Here is a 16,808-nt window from a genome sequence, read left to right on the forward strand (position 1 = left end):
GAGTGTATTTAATTCTAGAAAGTAACTTCTGGATTTCCCTTTATTGAGGGATGGTCATATGATGGGCAGTTATGAGATCAAAGCTCAAATAACTTCTATGCATATTAGTACCTGTGACCTTGTACCATGCCTGTTTTCTCATGTGAAAACAAGGTATCTGGTGCATACATGTGCTCACTGAATATTAGCTATTAACTATTACTTAATATTTTGGCTAACTTAGGTATATATCTTGAGTTTTGATAAAAAATGGTTCATATACTTGAGAAGCTTAGAAATAGTAGAAAAGGGCAACACACACAGTTATTTAATAAATACTTATTAATGACTTAGAATGTGAATACTGGATAGTTATCCACAGACTGTTATGGATCTATGGGAGCATAAAACATCCAAACCAGCCTGAGAGTGAGGGTGATGCTTTTCTCTGGGAAATCAGTATAGGGAGATTTATAGGGGAGGGCTCTCAGGATCAATCCCTATGGCAGAATGATGAGAGCAGTACTGAACAGAGAGAGGATGGATTCACACACAGTTACGGTAAAGAACTCAGCTAATACCAAGTTGAATTCTGGACCTGGGATGGCCCTTCAGAATTGTCCCAAACTGGGGCAAGGGGTCCTTTATACACTCCTATATTGACTAGTCATTGGATACAATCTGTCTGCAGGAAGGAAGAATGATCTTGGGTGATGTGACTTTCTTCAGCCACAGGCAATGCCTAGGCAGGGGACCCTGGCTACAAACTGTAAACCAGCAATATTCCCAGAAGGTGAGAGAAGGAGGGCTATTGTTCTGAAGGGACACTGTGGGTGAGTTTATGTGACATCACAACACATACCATAATAGGTATTGGGGAAAACTTCCTGGAGTAAAGGAAAATCTTAAAGATTTAGAAGATGTATCCAAAGTTGAGTTTATGTGCAGGGGTACAGATATAACATAAACAAAGATACAGAAGGTTTAGAGAAACTGCAAGTAGTTTCTAGAACATAATGATGAGGAAGTATCTGGTTAGGTGAGGTTGTAGGAGAGTATATTAGTGATATCTGAACAAGTAAGTAGGGCCAGGTCATAAAGACTTTAAAGTGACAGACTTTAATCTATAGATTTTTTTTTTTTTTTTTTTTTTTTTAAGAGCGAGAGAGTGTGATTTGGGGAGGAGGGCCAGAGGGAGAGAGAGAGAGATAATCTTAAGCAGGCTCCACACACACGCGGGGCTCAATCTCATGACCCTGAGATCATGACCTGAGCCAAAATCAAGAGTTGGATGCTTAACTGACTGAGCCACCGAGGCTCCCCTAACCTACAGATATTTGAACATTGTTGAAATATATGAATGAGGGCGGAGACCAAAGTCAGATTATCTTTTAGAAAAACCATCCCAACAACAGTGTGGGTGATATATTTGAGATTATCAAGGCTGGAGGCAGGAAAGCTGTACAATAGTTTGGGTGTTAGATGATGAGACCTGAATAATACTACCTCTCTAGAGGAAGTATTTAATAATTTCACATTAAACTTGTATTATTTTACATGATTTTTTTATCATGACACGCTCACATTATTTTTTTTATTATTTATATTCTCCTGGGTTCCATAGATTTTGTTTTCTGAGAAGATCATTTGGGGTTTCCTTAGAGGATAAAAGGAAAATATGTGTATTCTATGTACATTGTAAGCTTATCTATCCATTCAACAACACTTACTTTTATCAGTATATGTCCAGAGCATGAGAAAGATTTTTTAAAATTAGATTTATACATTATGATCACAGCTATTATAAGGGTTTCCAAAATAAAATTTCTGTTAAGACAGAATACTTAAAAAAAAAAAACTCTCAAAAAACCATCTGAATTTAATTTGGGAGAGGAGAAAATATAGAAAATTTAAAAACATAAAACAAAAACCTAAAATCTAACATGAATTCCATAGCTCCGTTTTTAGTTGAAATTTACTTGAGTTTGAGCAGGTGAGTTGACCAAAGCCTCAGTTTCTTTAAATGTGTCTAGTAATACCTACCTCAAAAATTCATTGTGAAGACTGAATGTCTAAAGTGTTAAAAACCATTTCGTAAATTATAAGACACTATACAAATGCTAGTACTAATTCTTTTAACGAATTATCACAATGAGACATTCCTTTCTAATTCAGAAGGAAGAGAAATAAGTGGGGGGAAAGCAACAGCAAAGTTGGACATCTGGAGCTCTAACTCAGGCCATGCTTGGTGTTCCTGGCTTGAGTGAGTGATGATACAGGTGGAGAGGGAAGTCACAAGGGTAAACACCCTTTTCAAGCTTCTGATTGATTTTCTTTGAAAGAGTAAATAAGACCATTTTACAGTGTGCTTATTTTCAGTAAGCTCTCACCAGAACAGACATTATGTTTAAATGAGTTCTAACTTCCCATTTGATGCCAACATGAATCTTACACTTAATTGCATAAGAAGGTGATGATTACACACCTATTTTCTGCTGGGTCCTGGCAGGAGACAGGGCCAGAGCTATCAAATTTTTTACAGCAGCATTACAGAGTAGAAACCACACCAAACTAGGTAGGAGTCAAACATTCCCTATTTAAGTCTTTCTCCTTCCTTGGGAACAATGTTGCATATTTCTGGATCTCAACTTTCTTTTCTTGACAACCCAGAGGATTGGAAATTAAAGTATTAAGTGCCTTCTGGATTTAGAATCCTGAGTCTCTAGGTTCATAGTTGTCTCAAGAAAGAAAAATTGGGATCCCAGAGTGTGTGCCTCACTCTATCTGGGAAAACTTGCTTTTCAATCATAGATCTGCATTAGGTGGGTGAAGATCAGAATCATACAGCGAAGGAATGGGAAATGCTCAATGTGGGCAGTGGGGCATTCTGAGAGGAAGTAAGTGCTCCTTCCTCAAGCAGATGCCAGAATGACATTCACACCACACACCCTAAAGCCTTCTTTGGATTCTGACAATCTTCCTAAACCAGTCCGTGCACTCTTTGTCTTCATACCACCCCAGCCTCACAAACACATACGCATGTGGCACACTCAGGCACACACAGACACACACACCTATCTACCTACTAAGAACTGAGAGAGATTTTGGAAAAGAACCAAAGCAAATTCTTCAGGAGCCTAGAAAAAGACTAGACTAATTATTTGCTAGTCCTATTGTCAGGCTGTCTGACATTAGCCAAGTTTCATAGAGTTTCAAGTTTCAGGTTAAAACATTTACATAAGAGTACCCCTGATGTTTTACAGTGGTTTCTCTTGTTATAAAACTCCCCAAATATTGACCTCCTTGGAAATGTTTCTTCTTACACTCCATTGCATGTTATAAATGTCTCTTCTTTGGTTTCTTGAGTTGCCATTATGTACACCCTCACTACCCTCTCACAAGGCGATGAAAACCCTTTGGATCCATTTCTCATCCCTCTGTTGTGGTGACATCATCACTGTTTGTCAAGATATGTCTCCAAGGATCCAATCCCATGCATAATCCATTAAAATGAGATGTGTTCATGAAAAAGTTGTAGATTCAAACTCTACAAGAATAGTATGTCTCAAAAAGATATAATCAGCAGAAATCGTTGAGCTACAAGATGTCCACACAGGTTGGAAAAAGAATAGAAGGCTTTGGTTGCTGTCACTGCATTTTGCTTGAAGCTATGTACCAATGCTTTAATGTACACAATCCAAAACTTATGTAGAGTAGTTACAATACAGAGAGTTAGAAATCACTGCAACATTAATTTACTGATTATGAAACTCAGTCACACACAATTATTAAGGACCTGCTATGTACCAAGTATTGCATTAATGGGTAGTGATATAAAAGTAACGGAAATATATTCCCTGTTCTCAAGGAATGCCAGCCAGTATTTAGTGACCTAGTTAGTTACAAAGCTGTACTGTGCAGTCTGGGAGACTAGAGATCTCATCACCCACTGGAAAATTAGCAGTGCCTAGTAGGGTTCCTGGAACACAGAAGTAACACAATAAGGGTTTGGGGAATGAATTTACAATACTGCATTATTTGCTTAGTTTTTTTCTAGTGTACAAGCTGTCCATTGAAAACAAAAATCAGAGATGTTAATAGGAAAGTGTATAGTTTGCCTGTTTGTACATCTACAATGATGTATTGTGTATATTGATACCATTATTTGAATTTATTTTTGCTTTCACATTTGCCAAAAATTTCTAAATTATGCCCCACCTTATCTTTTATGTAAATCATATAAAAACGTAACATTTTACCTCTCCTTTGTCACTTTTATAAATAATGTGAAAAAACAATAATTGAATAAAGGTAAATAAAGTGTAAGTAGAAAATCTTTTGATAGACGTGTACTTATTTCAAGCCACTGAGTCTGAGTCAATTCTCTGTCATCAATTTTGTACGTATGAATTCACGGCACTGATCTCATCACAGTAATAACAGTAAGAACTACGACAACAATAATACTGTGCTGGACTCAGTTCCTCATCCTCTAGAATCTCAGCCAACATCAAAACAATCCATCTGTGAAAACTGAAATTTAACGCTGTTTAGAAGTATTTACTGAGTTTTTTTTATTATAACTACCATAGGCCTAGACAACCTAATTTTCATTTTGAAGCATGATTTGCATCATTTTTGTCTTTCACACTTTTCCACTGTAACTAGTAGGTGGCAAGGCCCAAGGCAGTTGAGCCCTACATGGAAGGAGGACTTACCTGTAGTTTTGCTTTTCGTTTCCTATGTGGAATCTGTCATATTGTGAATAGGCTCGGTTTCCTTCCCAGTCCATTAACTCGATTCTTAGTGTGTACTGCCTCTGACTGGTTATGGCAAAAATAAACTCATTCCCCAGCCAATATTCGCCAGAGGGATTTCCAAACCCCTACAAAAGGAGATAGAGATGCGGTTGTTATTTTAGAGAAAACCTCTTATCAGGTTCAGTATTAACTACGTTCTAAATAATAAGAAAAACTTCTTTAATAGTAAAGGTCATTTTTCACATTTTTACACACTTTTTTCTGATTACTGACTCAATACTTTTCTGCTATGTTTCCCTCCATTGGGCCCTTGCGTCGAATTCTTATTACAGTAAAAGGCTCATATTCAAATCTGTGTAGGTAAGATGATTTCAGATTAAATGAATCCGGTTAATAGGTTTGACCAGTAAACACTTAGTCACAGCTTGCTTTTGAAAATGTTTCTAAAATACTAGTTAACAGAATATTTTAAACATAATTTATACACTTTCAATGAATATTGTCAGATAAATTATTTAACAATATCATTGTTTCTTTTGTTGTTGCTATTACTATTATTATTTGGGAGTCAAATTATGCTTAGATAATAACTTAAACATATTACTAAACCCTTGACTTCTCTAACTTTAATATTTTCATTTTTAAATATTAATAGGCAAACCTGTAAATCCAGGACTAGAGTCACTTAAATGTTTCACTAGCATGGATTTGGGTTTTGAGGCAGATAAGAGCTAGTGAGTGAACCTCACTGACTTCTCTGCACCTGAATCTTAACGTGGTTCTTGTTCTCTGCAGGCAAAGCCCAATCATGGTTGTTAAGTGTTCAAAAACTGTTTCTTTGCGGGAGGGTGGGGGGGAAGTGGTCCCCAAAGGAAAACCAACTCTTAATGTTGGTTATGTTAGTGATAGGAAAATAAGGAACGCTAAGAAACTGCTGGCATTCTAGATTTGGGTATTCAGTTTCTGAATCCCCAAAAGTATTCCTTGGTAATGCTTGAAGTTGAGTATAATTCTTGAACTACATGTTTGTCTTACTGACCAAACTGTGAGCTCCTTGAGGACAGGAGCTGTGCTGTATTTGTGACTAGTGGAATGTTGGCATGCCCTGGTACTCCATATGCTTCACTGACGTTCAAAGGAAGAAAGGAAGGAAGGAAGGAAGGGAGGGAGGGAGGAAGGAAAATACTATAGCACTTTATAATGACATTCAGAGAAGTAACCTTAAAACATAATTCGTGTCATAAGTAATTTGGCTGAGTCTCAGGGAGGTGTTTTTTAAGGTGCCCACTGAATCATAATCACTGGAGCTCTGGTTGAAAAAAGAAAAATCCTGGCTCCACACTGAATCAAAATATTTGAGAACCAGCTCCATTGCATCCAAACAAGCTCCCTGTTTGTCCCTGTGTACCTTAATATTTGGAAGGCACACCTCCAGCGCCGCAGGAGATACTCTGACATTTCAGAAAGAAACTGATTCTGTTAATTGAGGTATTCATTTATAAAGGTTTTACTTTATCCATATTAAGAAGTATGGGGGTAGTACTAAGATAGCCAAAGCAATCCTCCTTTTCTCAACACAGATGATGGAATTTAGAAACTGTTTTTTTAATTTAATGTATATCAACTTTATAGAATTATAACCACAGTAGAAGTATTCTTTTTTAAAAAGATTTCATTTATTTAATTTTAGAGAGAGAGAACGAGGGGAGGGGCAGAGGACAAGGGAGAGAATCTCAAGCAAATTCCATGATCAGCATGGAGCCCAGTGAGGGGTTCGATCCCAGGACCCTGAGATCCTGACCTGAACCAAAAACAAGAGTCAGATACCTAACCGACTAAGCCACCCAGGTACCCCTACAGTAGAAGTATTCTTAACTGCTTTCCTCTTTAACAAACCTAACACATGAAACAGTGTTCTCCCCTCCTTCTTTAAAATGTATTGATGACGGGGAGCCTGGATGGCTCAGTTGGTTAAGCAACTGCCTTCAGCTTGGGTCATGATCCCAGGGTCCTGGGATCGAGCCCCACATCAGGTTCCCTGCTCAGCAGGAGCCTGCTTCTCCCTCTCCCTCTGCCTGCCACTCCCCCTGCTTGTGCTCTCTCTCTGTCAAATAAATAAAAAATCTTAAAAAAAATAAAATAAAATATATTGATGCCCAAAGTAAATTAAATGCATTTAATACATTTGTATACTACTGTCTCTGCCAACTGAGTTACTTACTAAATGTCCATTGTTTTGGGTCACCAAACCGTTTACATGAGTTCTGTTATTGTAATGGTAAGACTCACAGTTTTATGTAAATAATTTAAATATTAGTGGGAAAAAGAGTCATTTGTTTTGTTCTGTTTTGTTTTGATAAAACTTAAACATTAGGTTTGCTCAATAAAAGCAAATCACTAAAAAAATGCTTTTGAATTATGTTTGTTGCAGCAACTCTAAGAGACTAGAAAAATAATAAAACATTAGAGGATTTTAACTTACATTGCTTTGCATGTGTCTTACTTGCTCTAGTTTAAAAAAAAGGAACAACAGAAGGTAGAAATTTGATGCATTTAATTATGGGAGAATTCTAGGAAAGAACCACTGACCCAGAATTCCAGGCTTTGGCCCTACATTTTAAGAAATAGGTAAATGAAGATATAATTGTACACTTAAAGTTAAAATGGAATGCATTAGCATATGTAAGCACACTTTTAAAGTTATTCCCCAGTTTAACTTAGTTTTTAATTAACTCAAACACTTCATTCAGATTGCACTGGGCATATGCTCCCCTGAAGACCATCTACCTGTAGTTCAGAGCAAAGATATGGGATCCACAGAAGTCAGTGTTCCAGTGTTCCCTTGCTTCTCTGTTCCTAAGATGCACAAGTCATACTTTGCCAAAGTTCCACAGTGGCAGGGAATATTAGAGCAACTTAGGATGTGCTAAGAATTTTACACATTTTCGTGGCAGCGGTGCTACATACCAGGAAGAAGAGTGAAGCTTACCTTCTCCAGTGAATAAGCAAAACAGAAAGTTACAGGGCACTGAAAGTCAAAGAATTAGCACATTCTCAGTTGCAGCAGCCACTGGGAAGAAAAAGAAGACTGCTGGGATTTTCCTTGCATTATCTTCTCAGCTCAGATGTGTCAAACTCTCCCTCTAGCCACTGGAGGATTCCCTCTTGTGCGTAGTTAGAAGGGAGTCAGCAACCATACTAAATGTGAATAAGGAAGCTGGGAATGATGAAGTGTTAAGTTCTAGGCCACATTATTTCCGTGCTGCTGAAAGCTCTGCATGGATAAAACTGTCCAGCTTCCCCAGGGACAAGGGCAGTGATCTCCAGTGAGCCTCAGAAATGGATAAGCCTTCATGTCATTCCTATGGGAGCCTCGGTCCCCAGCTTGGCATGCAGGCTTCTACCTCCCTCTACATAGAGAGTAACATCCCTTCCTAAACAGTTTGTTTTTTCTGAGTGAAAAGAGAGGAGGGAGCAACTGAAAAGAGAGCAACAAAATTTGATTTTAGAAATAAAAATTCTATTTCATGCACCTTCCCAGAAAAACTGTCTAAACATGCTCTATTGTGGGAACAAAATGTTGGGCTACAATGAATTGAAATGGCTGTTAGAGAGACAGGGTAGAGGAAGCTTTCTAAAAGCTAAGTGCAGCCATGCAGAAACAACTGTTTTATCACAGAGATGAAAAATAAGTCAAAGAAGGGAAAATGGGCGCCCACATTAGTAAACTGTCTCTTGGATAGCTTATCAGGCACACTACCAATGCGATGCCTAGGAACAAAGGCTTAGCTTTGATTAAATAACTTCTACTCCCTATCTCTGCTCCAACTTGAAGCCTTGCTCTGCCCATTATTTGCTGTGGAACCTCCGATACTACTTCTTAGCCTCAGTTTCCTTATCTGCAAAACAGGGATTAAAAATGTCATTTCCATATATAGTGTTGTGAGAAAGAAATAAGATACCTAAAGTGTTTAGCTCAATGCTGATACAGGAGAACAACAAAATTCTCGTTGTTATTATAGTTAAAGGATATATCACAAATACATAGTAATTTTCTGTTTACTTGCCTCTCTCCCACCAGACTGTGAACTATTTGAGGAGAAGTAGGTTTCTTTCTACTCTGTATGAGAAAGGGAACAAAAATAGTCCAGGATCATGTCTTAGCCTGAAAATTAGTAAGGGGATACTGAAACAATTATTTAAAAGGCTTTCAGATGCTAGGAACTAATGTATTCTTATGACAAATTGAGTGTTGGTTTACATAAATGAGCACTGTCATTTTAATCCAAGAAGTTAATTATTAAATAACAAATTAAAATCAACTGGTTGACATGGGGGCTAAACTGTGCCATAAACCAATGCATAGACTACTTTTTATTCTTGCTTCTGCTTCCTAAGGCCAGGGAGAAGCTGTGTCCTCCAACTCTCCCTTGGTCCTATTTCTTTTAATCTCTTTCTCTCTATATCTCATAAGTTTTAGATCTACAAAAGAGGTAATTTTTGAGATCTTACACGCATGCCAATAAATTGATAGTTTTGACATTTGCTTTCAACCAGGACTGCATATCAGAAACAGTTGTGGAGCTTTTTAAAAATATAGATGACTTGGTTCCCACACGGAGGTTTGGCTCCGTATGTCTGCGGTGCGCTTAAAGATACATACATTTGAAAGGTTCCATGGGTGAGTGTGCTGTGTACCACAGGTGAAGAATCATATAATTATGATGCAGAATAGCTATTCTGCATGCAAATAGGGAAAAATATATAAACCAGATCAAATTATCTGAGTGGCGCACAGGAAAGAGAGAAGCATAAAACCTTATCTTCATATGAAGCTCCATGTTAATAAGACACATTTTGATTATATATTATGGGACTGTCCTTGAAAAAAATGTATATTGATGCCTGAAATGCAGAGATGGCCACATCCCCTAAAAAAAACAGGTCATACCTTACTGCACACATAACAGCTTACCATAGGTCTATATTTTATTCCAAAAGGCCTGTAATATCTACATGAATAAAAATAAAAGCTTATACAAAATTCAGTGGTGATGCTAAAAAAAGCAGCAAGTGTCTACCAAAATGATAAAAAATAGTAATAAAACTAGAATTTCTTCTTTTCTATAAAAAAATCCAACGATGCTAGGTCATATCCTTCCATGAAAACTATTATAATTAGTTACTTCAATCACAATCATATGCAAAATTTTGATACCATAATTCAGACAGATTGGTAATCTTCTCCTTTAGCTCTTTAATAAAAGGCAAAAAAAGACACTGGAACTTAACCTAGACTAATGCTGACTTAAAGTTGGCCCTAAAACCCATATATTATTAATAAAAAATGCACACAGAAGAAAGATTGATAGTCATTAGTTTTTGCCAAGACCTGCAGAAATATTCAGTTTTGGTTGTATGTTTCCAAGTTAATAAGGTAATTGTCTCTGATACTTTGTTGCTTTATTATTATTATTATTATTATTATTATTGGTCTGATAATGCTCATAAGAAGTGTTGACTTTCTATAGCTGAAACACAATTGAAACCAGACACAGTTAATGTATTCTATGGGTTTCATCTTTTTTCATATAAACGATTAGAGAAAACAGATATGAAGCAGGGTTACTGATCTGTGGCTTTTCAGAGGTGCTTTAATACACAACTGAATCATGTATCTCCTCTAACTGCTGAGACACTCAGCCCAAGAAAGATCAAAAGGATGATTTATGTCAACATTTTAAATTTCTTATATATTTTTCTCTTTTTAATGTGAAGATGTTAAAAAGCAGTTCAAAATATGCTCTCAATTTCTTTCCAGAAACTAAGAACTCCCAGAAGGTATGGTGCTCAGACCGAAATATTTGTGTCAATAGGAAGCTCTGTTTATGGGGGTAACTGTTTTCAATACAAAGTCAGGTTGTCTCCAGGGTATTAGTCACCACCTTCTATAAAGTTAGGCCACTAGGGTACTATTTGGAACTTCTAACTGGATTTGGCTTCATATATGCAAAAGTACTGCTGATAAGTGTTATTGCTGGAAGCCACTAAATGGTATCCTCATGGCTTGAAAGAGTTAATACGGTTCCCTAAGTGCCTCATTAAAAAGGCCCACTGCAGACTTCCCTCTGCAAACATCTTTACAAATCCATAAACCAGATTTTGCTGAATCCCCTCTTAAGGAAGGTTAAGTGAAAACAAAGCTCAGGTAAAAGACTTTTGTAGGCTTAAAGCCAATGTTAAGAACCAAATACATTGCAAATCTTCCATGTTCAGAGAGATTTAAACATAATAAATTACAATATGTATTTGTAATTCATGTGTTGATAATCTTAACATACTGTTCTGGAAACCTTATGAGGAAAGAGGCAGCCCATAGATATCAACCGGAATGAAGAGAAGGAGAGAAGAAAGGCAGAAAGGAAGGAGGGGTGAAATTTTATTTCTGGACTCAGGGCTCAAGAAAGAGGTGAAGCATCTTCGTGTGCACCAGTAGATGAGTGAAGATTGGGGAGGAAATGGTGCCTGCCAAGAATTCTGTTTGTGTTTTCCCGAAGGATGCGTACCTTAGCAGCCAGTTCTGAAGCAGGGAACAGAAGTGGGAGTGACTGATAAGAATGAGCATAAAGGAGCCTACATTCTTTTTGGACTCAGGTTATTTGGTCTTTAGGTAAAAAGCTCTGGAGGAAAACAACGGAAACACTTTCTACCATGTGTTTTGGTGAAAGTCAACCAAGTTGTGACATGCGATGAATTCTCTTAATTAAAAAAAAAAGCAGTCAGACTCATTTTTGCCAAAATATTTCAGATTTCTGGAGCTTATCTCAATTTTCTGACCATGTAGAATGGACACTCAGCTGATAAACTATTCTAGTTTGAATGAAATAAGGTAGTCTTTCTATTTTTTTAAAAAAGGGAGCGGGGTAAACTCCCCGAAAACTATAATTAAAGAATAATTCAGCCTCAGTCAAATGATGAAAAAAATATTGCTTAAAATACATATATATCTGGTAAATACTTATAAGACATGAATCAATGCTGTACTTCATATGTTAGTCTGTCTTACTTAATGTGCCTAGTTTGCCAAGGCAGCAGATAATAATGCAGCATTTTGGAAAGTCACCACGATGATAACTTTATATTAAAATTTTCTATTATCATTGATATTAATAATAATGTATTTCAGATTTGCCTGAACCTATATCTGTAGTCTGATTCTCAGATGACTTCTTCACATTCCATTTTAATGATGAAAATAATTGTGAGTTAAGGTAGCTTGCAAAATAATATTTTTGGCAGAGTTAAGTAAAAATTTTGGAGTCTTTGATGTCTTAATCTTGGGTAATAACTACTGGTTACTGAAAATTTAGTGTGCCAAATGCTTTATTTATATTAATCCTCACAACATCCCTGCAAGGCAGGTGAGGTATTATCATTAATACCCCCTTTTAACTAGTGAGGAAGTTAAGGTATAGGTTAAATGATTTGCCAAAAAACACTCCGTTTGTAAACGGTAGAGTGAAGACTCAAACTGCTGATATAGACATAATGCGATGTCCTTTTTTAGAACTTAGATTAAATTTTTCCCATATGTTCTTAGAATCACATAAGCAGAAAGAGACCTTAGAGTAGAACCAGTATTCTCTGTAACAGTCCTGGTGACTTACTTTCTACTGGGGTTTTTCCACTGAAGAGAGGTCCTCACCACTCAATAGACAGTCCATTCATGTTGGAAAGAATCCTAAGAGAGTTTTGTCCATAAGCAGTCAATTTTGCCTCTCTAGAATGTTCTTCCATTCATTATGGAGCTTCCCTCTTTAAAGAAGTGTTAAAATACAGATTCTAATTCAGGAAGTCTAGGATGGAGCTTGAGATGCTGCATTTCTCATAAGCTCCCAGACAAAGCTAGTGCTGCTGGTTTCTGGACTGCACTGTGAGAAGCAAGCTCTAGTACATCTACCTCCAACCAGTCAATTTAAATAGCCATCAGACAGGTTTATACCTAATCCCTTTTTTTTTCTACAAGTTAGAGCCCCATTGATTCATCCTGTTTGTACCTCATAGGATAAGTTCATTTGTTAGAAATCCACCAGAATTTAAAGCATATTCTTGATGTAACCAGACTATGGCAGACACCAATGAGTTCTGCATTTCTTGAGACCACAAACTATTAATGTAGCCCGAATACACTGGTCTTAATTGTTAGTAGCCAACAACACAAAATGAGCTCATAGTCAAGTAAATCTATCCAGACTTTCAAATACCAGGTTCTTAAGCTAATTTGTCACTTTTATCCTATATTTTCACTTAATTTTGTGTATTTTTGGTCTAGGTGAAAGACTACATTTATCTCTGTAGAAGTCTATCTTGCTGGCTGTAGCCTTCTTTTCTACACAGAATTTTATGGTTTATTGAAGACATCAGGTTCCAACTTTGTATAACTCCAAACTTTATTAACTTACGTTCATAGTGTTCAACTGGGTATCTGATAAAAAATACTGTAGACACAGAGACACCACAAGAGACCCCCTCCTCATTTATTAAAATAATTTTAACTGTCATTTGGCCAACTATGAGCTTACTAGTGTATAAACTGTGATGCTGATTAACTACAATTTTTACACATTTTCTAAAAGAATATCAAGACAGAACTTAGACTGTACAACATGCCTCTTCACCTTTTTCTTTACCTTCTGAGAGGGGAATTTGTCAAAAATTGGTCAAGACAAGAATTATCCAGAACAATTAGATGTAAAATATGACAATAAATCCATAAATGGAAGCCTCTTCCATTATTGTATCTTGACATTCTGTCAGCTGATTTTTTTTTTAAAAGATTTTATTTATTTATTTGAGAGAGAGAGAATGAGAGACAGAGAGCAGGAGAGGGAGGAGGGTCAGAGGGAGGAGAAGCAGACTCCCCGCCGAGCAGGAAGCCCGATGCGAGACTGGATCCTGGGACTCCAGGATCATGACCTGAGCCGAAGGCAGACGTTTAACCATCTGAGCCACCCAGGCGCCCCTGTCAGCTGATTTTAATAGTTAATATTGTAGGCATTGACTATATGATTATTGTATTATGCATTATTTAAACCATCTACTATATTATCTTGGAAAAGCTGATCTCCCAACTTGCTCACTTTCCTCTTAAAATGGAGACAGCTAATAGGTTTGATATAAAAAAAAGTAAGAATTTATGTACAGGGCTGGCTCATATTAACCATTGGAAACTTTAGCTATGATGACAGTGACGGTGACCATGATGTCTGCTATTATTTTGGAGACCCCTAAGGAACCATTCCTCACAGTTCACACCCTTGTGTATTCCTATCATCTTGAATGTGGACTGGCCCTGTCAGTAACTTTAACCAAAGAAAGCCGTGGAAGTGATACAGTGCAATTTCTGGGTCTAATAGACCTTAAAAAGGTGTGGAAGCTTCGATTTTTGTGTGTGAGGGATGTCAACTGCCAGATAAGAAGTCTGATGACCCTGAATCACCATACTGAGAGAAGCCCAACCCAGCCACATGGAGGAGCTCTTAGTCAACACCCAGCAACAACTTGCCAGCTATGTGCGCGAGGCCACCATTAGTACCTCTCCATAATCCACAGCCCAGCACACCTCCCTTGTCCTGGTTCATGTACCCAGTCTGGGTCTGGGTCCTAGCTTCCCCCACCCTCATTCAACCAGGAACAAATCCAGACAATACATAACAGTTCACCAAATAATTTCGGTAATATATTTTTCTTTCTGATGCACATATGGAAATCATTTACTGAAAATGACTTATGAGTGTGTTGTGTTTAATAAAAATAATGTGATTAATGTATCATTTTATTTTTAAAATAGCTGAAAAACACCTAAAAATACAAGGGCTTATCACATAGTATGGTGAAGATAACCTCATGGTAAAACATCAGAAACTATGTAAACTCTTCCATCTTACCATTTTATATTCTTTCCAACCTCTTTGGAAATCTAGACTTCCATCTTCACGACGTTGTATTACAGTCCAACCTCCTCCATTAAGATCCATATTGCAAAATACCTGATAGATGCAGGGAAAATAAAGTCAAGTGAAAATTATGTCTGTTTTAAAGAGATAAGTATCAGATATGTCTCGAAACAGAAATAGGATGCGTAGGCCTATAGATAAATCGAATAAAAATTACTATGTTGAAAAATGTTAACTTAGATATCTTATCAGTTATTTTGTTTTACATGAGAATTGTTTTGATTAAATTCCATCATATAACTTAAATTACTTGTAAAAATTTAAATCAGTCAGCTGAAAACTGTCTTAGTCTCAGATTATAAAAATTATTTTTAAAAATCTCTGTCTTAAATAGTAATAGGCACTTACGTATGTTTGATTTTTAAAAATGCTATCTAGGTCTCTAAAATTACAGACCATTTTATTGCCAAAACATAAGACTCAGAATTCTTAAGTTTTTAATTAATTGAAATGGTTATATAATAATAATAATAAAGATTTTGGAAAAATAATTTTTAAAAAATCATATATATTTAGCTATTACATATTTCATTGCACATTAAGTCCTATACAGTTACATACTACAATAATTATTCTTGATGGCTCAGTATTACATTAGAGGCAAAATTTGGTCCATAGCATATGGAGAACATATTATTTGCTTAAATTTTCGTCATGAACAATAATAGGAGGATATGACATACTGTATTTTTGACTGCGACAAGCATTTCTTCCCCATGTGGAAAGTTATCCAACGCTTTCAAAGACTTATGCTCATTTCAATTATTCTAAAACAATAGTATTTATTTAGAAATCGATTCATTTCCCCCGAGTCTACCCAAGGAGAGAAACATATCTGTAATGGGATTATCTTTAGAGAGTAATCACTGTAATTGACATAGCATGGATGTGGCAGTTTGATTATTTAAGGTCCCAGCTATGGAGAACACCATTCCCCAGGCAATTGATGACTAAGGCATTTTGGAGGCTGGCTAAAGGTATAGATATGATGCAACAGAGGCAGACAGGCTGGGTGGGCACAGAGCTCAGCTATGATTAAGGGCAAAACCTCAAGTGTTTTCCCCGAAGCCCTCAATTTGGAGCACAAATAGCTAACGGGTATGAAAACAGTGGCAACAACTGTCATTCAGAGGACAAATTGTCCATGTACTTCCTCAGAGTGAAAGGAACTAAGAGATCCATGACTATTTGTGAGCATATAAATTAGGCAAACTGCTCTCTAGAGGGCTCTTCCTCTATTTTGACAACAGTCACCCATCAGTATATCTTTACTGTCCCTAGGAATTGACTCACCTTCAAGATTATAAATTGAAATTCTACTCTCTGTCCCAAGGTTCCCCCTCGACTAATCCCTTAAACTATTCGGTACCCACTCTTTGTCTTCAACACAACTTCTAGCTAGTCTTTCCTCCTCCTCAATTCTAATTGATTCATTCACTTATTTTTTTATCTAATTCAAAACTGTATTGGGACTAATCTGCTTGAGAGCAATAGTTGATAACATGAAAATGGATTATTTAAAGAAGTAAAGAAAAAATGGACAGAGATGTATATGTGCAGGAAGGAGGAGTTTCCAAAAATGGGCTTTGGTGAACTGATGGAGGTAAAATACATCAATAACCTTTAGGTAGGCATTTGTCACTGTCCCAGTGCCTAGAACAGTGCCTAGCCTATACTGGGTACTAAATGAATATTTGTTGAATAAACAGAGAAGCAAGAAGGAAAGATAAAATAGGAAAACCTGATTAATGCAATGAAAGCTGAGGATGGATTTTGACTTGGGGAAGAGATCGACTTAATCAAATATTCCAGAGAAGTCAAGACAAATCAAGATGAGGAAAATACACACTTAAATTTGAAATGAAGGAGTCATTAGTGACCTTGAGAAGACAGACTGCAGGATTCTTATGAGAATAAAACCCAGAGGGCACAGTTTAAAGAGGGCATAGGTGGTGATCCAAGACAAGTGGCCAAGGTGGAACTTTACTGGAGATACTTAAATAAGAGTCAGTGAAAATGCCAAGGAAACATTTTGCTAGAGGTAACTAGTGCC

At 36.8% G+C, this 16,808-nt stretch overlaps 1 protein-coding gene across 3 annotated transcripts in view; it reads right to left on the reverse strand.

The window, feature by feature from the left end:
- Nucleotides 1-16,808, reverse strand: part of ANGPT1 (angiopoietin 1) — a 244,927-nt gene that overhangs the window by 28,981 nt on the left and 199,138 nt on the right. For all 3 annotated transcript variants that reach the window (XM_035011751.1, XM_035011750.1, XM_035011752.1), the window contains 2 exons: nt 14,687-14,788; nt 4,698-4,864 (listed from right to left, as the gene is read on the reverse strand). In XM_035011751.1, the coding sequence (XP_034867642.1) occupies nt 4,698-4,864; nt 14,687-14,788 (269 nt within the window). The remainder of the gene's footprint in view (nt 1-4,697; nt 4,865-14,686; nt 14,789-16,808) is intronic.

This window comes from Mirounga leonina, unplaced genomic scaffold (genome assembly GCF_011800145.1).
Source record: "Mirounga leonina isolate KUSES-001 unplaced genomic scaffold, KU_Mleo_1.0 Mir_165, whole genome shotgun sequence".
Lineage (NCBI taxonomy): Eukaryota > Metazoa > Chordata > Mammalia > Carnivora > Phocidae > Mirounga > Mirounga leonina.